Raw genomic sequence first — 2,738 nt, 5'->3', positions numbered from 1 at the left:
TGAAATGCAAATGGTCAATATACGTAGAGAATGTGTTCCAGTTCATTAACCTGTGGAAAACTGCAAAACATTTAGTTTCCATCCTATCCCAGTCAGAATGGCAATTAAGAAAAACTAGTAACAAATGCTAGAATCTGTGAGTGTGTGTCTCACCAGACCTGAGGATGCCTTGGGTGGACAGATGAGGTAATGATCTCCGGATGGTGGGTTGATGAGATTCATTGACAAAGGTACTGTGTTAAGGGTTGTTATGGAGGAAGAGGTGAGAACTAGGATGTCTCCAGGGTGTGGATTAGGGGAGGTGCTTTAGGTCAGATTCACCCAGGAATGTGTGAGGATGAAGTTTCAGTGGCCTTGGTCTGCAAGTGAGTTCATATCTGACGCTCCTGGGTGGGTTTCAGTGAGTGAGATGGGGGAGAATGGAACAGGACAGGACAGAGCTGGCTCTTTAAGGAAGCTTTATTCCCACACCCCTCCCCACCCTGTGCTGAATCAAGAGCACTTGCGGTGCACTATATGGGGACCTTCTTCCTCATACTGCTCACGCTGGATCCAGCGGGATTGGAAGGCACGCAGGGAGGCCAGAATGGATCCCCCAATCCACACCGAGTGGTTCCTGTTGGGCTGGGCCGCCACAACCACATGGGCACCCGGATTAAGACATTGCAGCAGCTCAGCCTTGAAGCGGCCTTCAAAGCCAGTGAAGAGAGAGGAGCCTCCGCACAGAAGCACATTTTGTTCCATGTCGGTCCGCAGTTCCTGGGGCACCATGCAGAGGCTCTGTTCCACCATGCCCGGGAGGCCCAAAGACGAAGGTCCCGAGGTCTCTGGGGGATGGAATAGTAGTTCAGGACACTGGAAGAGCTCCTTCCCCACTGTGATAGTCTGTCCATCTGGCAGCTTCAGGCACCGCCGGAATTTGTCATCAGGGCGCCTTTGCTCTTTCTGGAAATCTGAGGCCACATAGCAGTAATGGTGCTTGATGCTCTCCATGGTGTCCATGTCTTCCTTCTTCAGCGGCAAGCTAGATCTCAAGATTTTCTCTGCCAAGAAGGTAGTCAAGTAGTGACCAGCCAGGTCTAGGCGCTGTATACCATTGGGCAGGTTGTAGCCTTGGAAGACTGGCACTGTGTAGCTGACCCCATGGCCAGTGTCTACCACAAGCCCATTAACTCGTCCGTTGGCATAGACTGACAGCACGGATTGGGATGCCACATATATGGCAGGGGAATGAAGAGACTCGAAGGCTATTTCCACCAGCTTCTCACGGTTGCTGGCAGGGCTGAAGGGCGGATCTGTGAACATCAGAGGATGGTCCTGGGTGGCCACTCGGAGGTCATTCTCAAGGATGTGGCACCAGATGAGTTCAGCTGCTTCCCAGTCCACCACAATACCATTACGAACTGGTTGCAACAGGTTTAACTCTGGGCAAGCATGGGCTGCTTCACCAATAAACGTCTCCACCTTTGGCTGCCCTATGGTGGTTTGTTTCTTGGGCTGGCAGCCCACAACGTTGGCCACAACGTAAGTGGGCCGAGTCTGTCCTGCGAAACCCATCTTGCACATGCCAGTGCCCATGTCAATGACTACAGCACACATCTTTGTTGACAGCTTGTTACCAACCACACCACAGGGTTCTTGTAGCAGATTCTTGTTTGTCAGCGTTGAGCGAGGGTTCAGATCAAGTGACTTGTGGAGGTCCCAGCACTTGGGACCATTTACATCCATCTTTATAAGTGAATTTGGTGAGGTTGATTGACAAAAGTTGGCAGCTTTTCTCAGGGGTGTGGGAAGAAGAGGCTCAGTCAGGACCAGGATGAGCAGAATGGGAGAGAGATGCATCATGATATCTATGAGATCACTCTACCTGCTTTGGCTTCACAATGCAAGGGCAGGGTGCTGTCAGAAGAGGTGCACACTGCCTTCAGGGTTCACAGGAGATTAAGACCACAAATCCAAATATGGAGAGGTAGGTCTGGCCTCTGCCCAACTCTTTGATTCCACATTCTCTCCCCCACAATTGATATCTACTATACATCATAGATAGCCATGTGCCCGCTGATAAAAGGAATCAGAAGGCAACAAGCCAACTTCCGTTTCTGATTTGTTCCTTTTCATATGTATGTGTGGACATAGTGTACATTCATGTGTGTACACCGGTTCATTTGTGTATGGGTGTGTTTTTTGGAGGGTGGTCCATGTGTACATATCTCCCTGTGTGGGTGGAAGCCCAATGTTTGTATTCTTATTGTTCATTCTTTGACATAGGCTCTGTCTTAGTTACTTTTTATTGCCATGACAATGCACCCTGACGAAGACATCTATAAGAAAAAGCATTTAATTTGAGGTCTTGAGGTTCCACAGGGTTAAAGTCCATGACCATCATGTTAGGGACCATGGCAGCAGGGAAGGAAGCATGGCACTGTAGCTGAGACCTTACATCTGGTCCATAGGCACAAGGCAGAGAGAGATAACTGGGAATGGTATGGACTTTTGAAACCTCAAATCCCACCCTCACTGACACACCTCCAACAGGGCCACATCTCTTAATCCTTCCAAGACAGCTCCCACTGCTGGGAACCAAACATTCATTATATGTGTAAGTACTACAGCCTGTGATGGAGAGGTATCCTGGCAGTCAGGAACCAAGGAATACCATAAAGTTGCAGTAAATGTAGCAGATTACAGCCCTGTTCCAGGGAAAGGTTTTCCCAATGCAAGTGTAGCAACTCTGCTCC

At 49.4% G+C, this 2,738-nt stretch overlaps 1 protein-coding gene across 1 annotated transcript; it reads right to left on the bottom strand.

Moving 5' to 3' along the window:
• Nucleotides 1-441: 441 nt before the first annotated feature.
• On the bottom strand, nt 442-1,816 carry LOC131902642 (actin-like protein 9). The gene has a single exon (XM_059253650.1). It carries the CDS (start codon nt 1,726-1,728, stop codon nt 493-495), a length of 1,236 nt encoding a protein of 411 aa, XP_059109633.1. The 5' UTR covers nt 1,729-1,816; the 3' UTR covers nt 442-492.
• Between the last annotated feature and the right edge of the window lie 922 nt (nt 1,817-2,738).

The sequence above is a fragment of the Peromyscus eremicus genome, chromosome 1 (assembly GCF_949786415.1).
Source record: "Peromyscus eremicus chromosome 1, PerEre_H2_v1, whole genome shotgun sequence".
Taxonomy (NCBI): domain Eukaryota; kingdom Metazoa; phylum Chordata; class Mammalia; order Rodentia; family Cricetidae; genus Peromyscus; species Peromyscus eremicus.
Note: the sequence above shows the minus strand (reverse complement) of the source record. Positions and strands in the feature narration are given on the sequence as shown.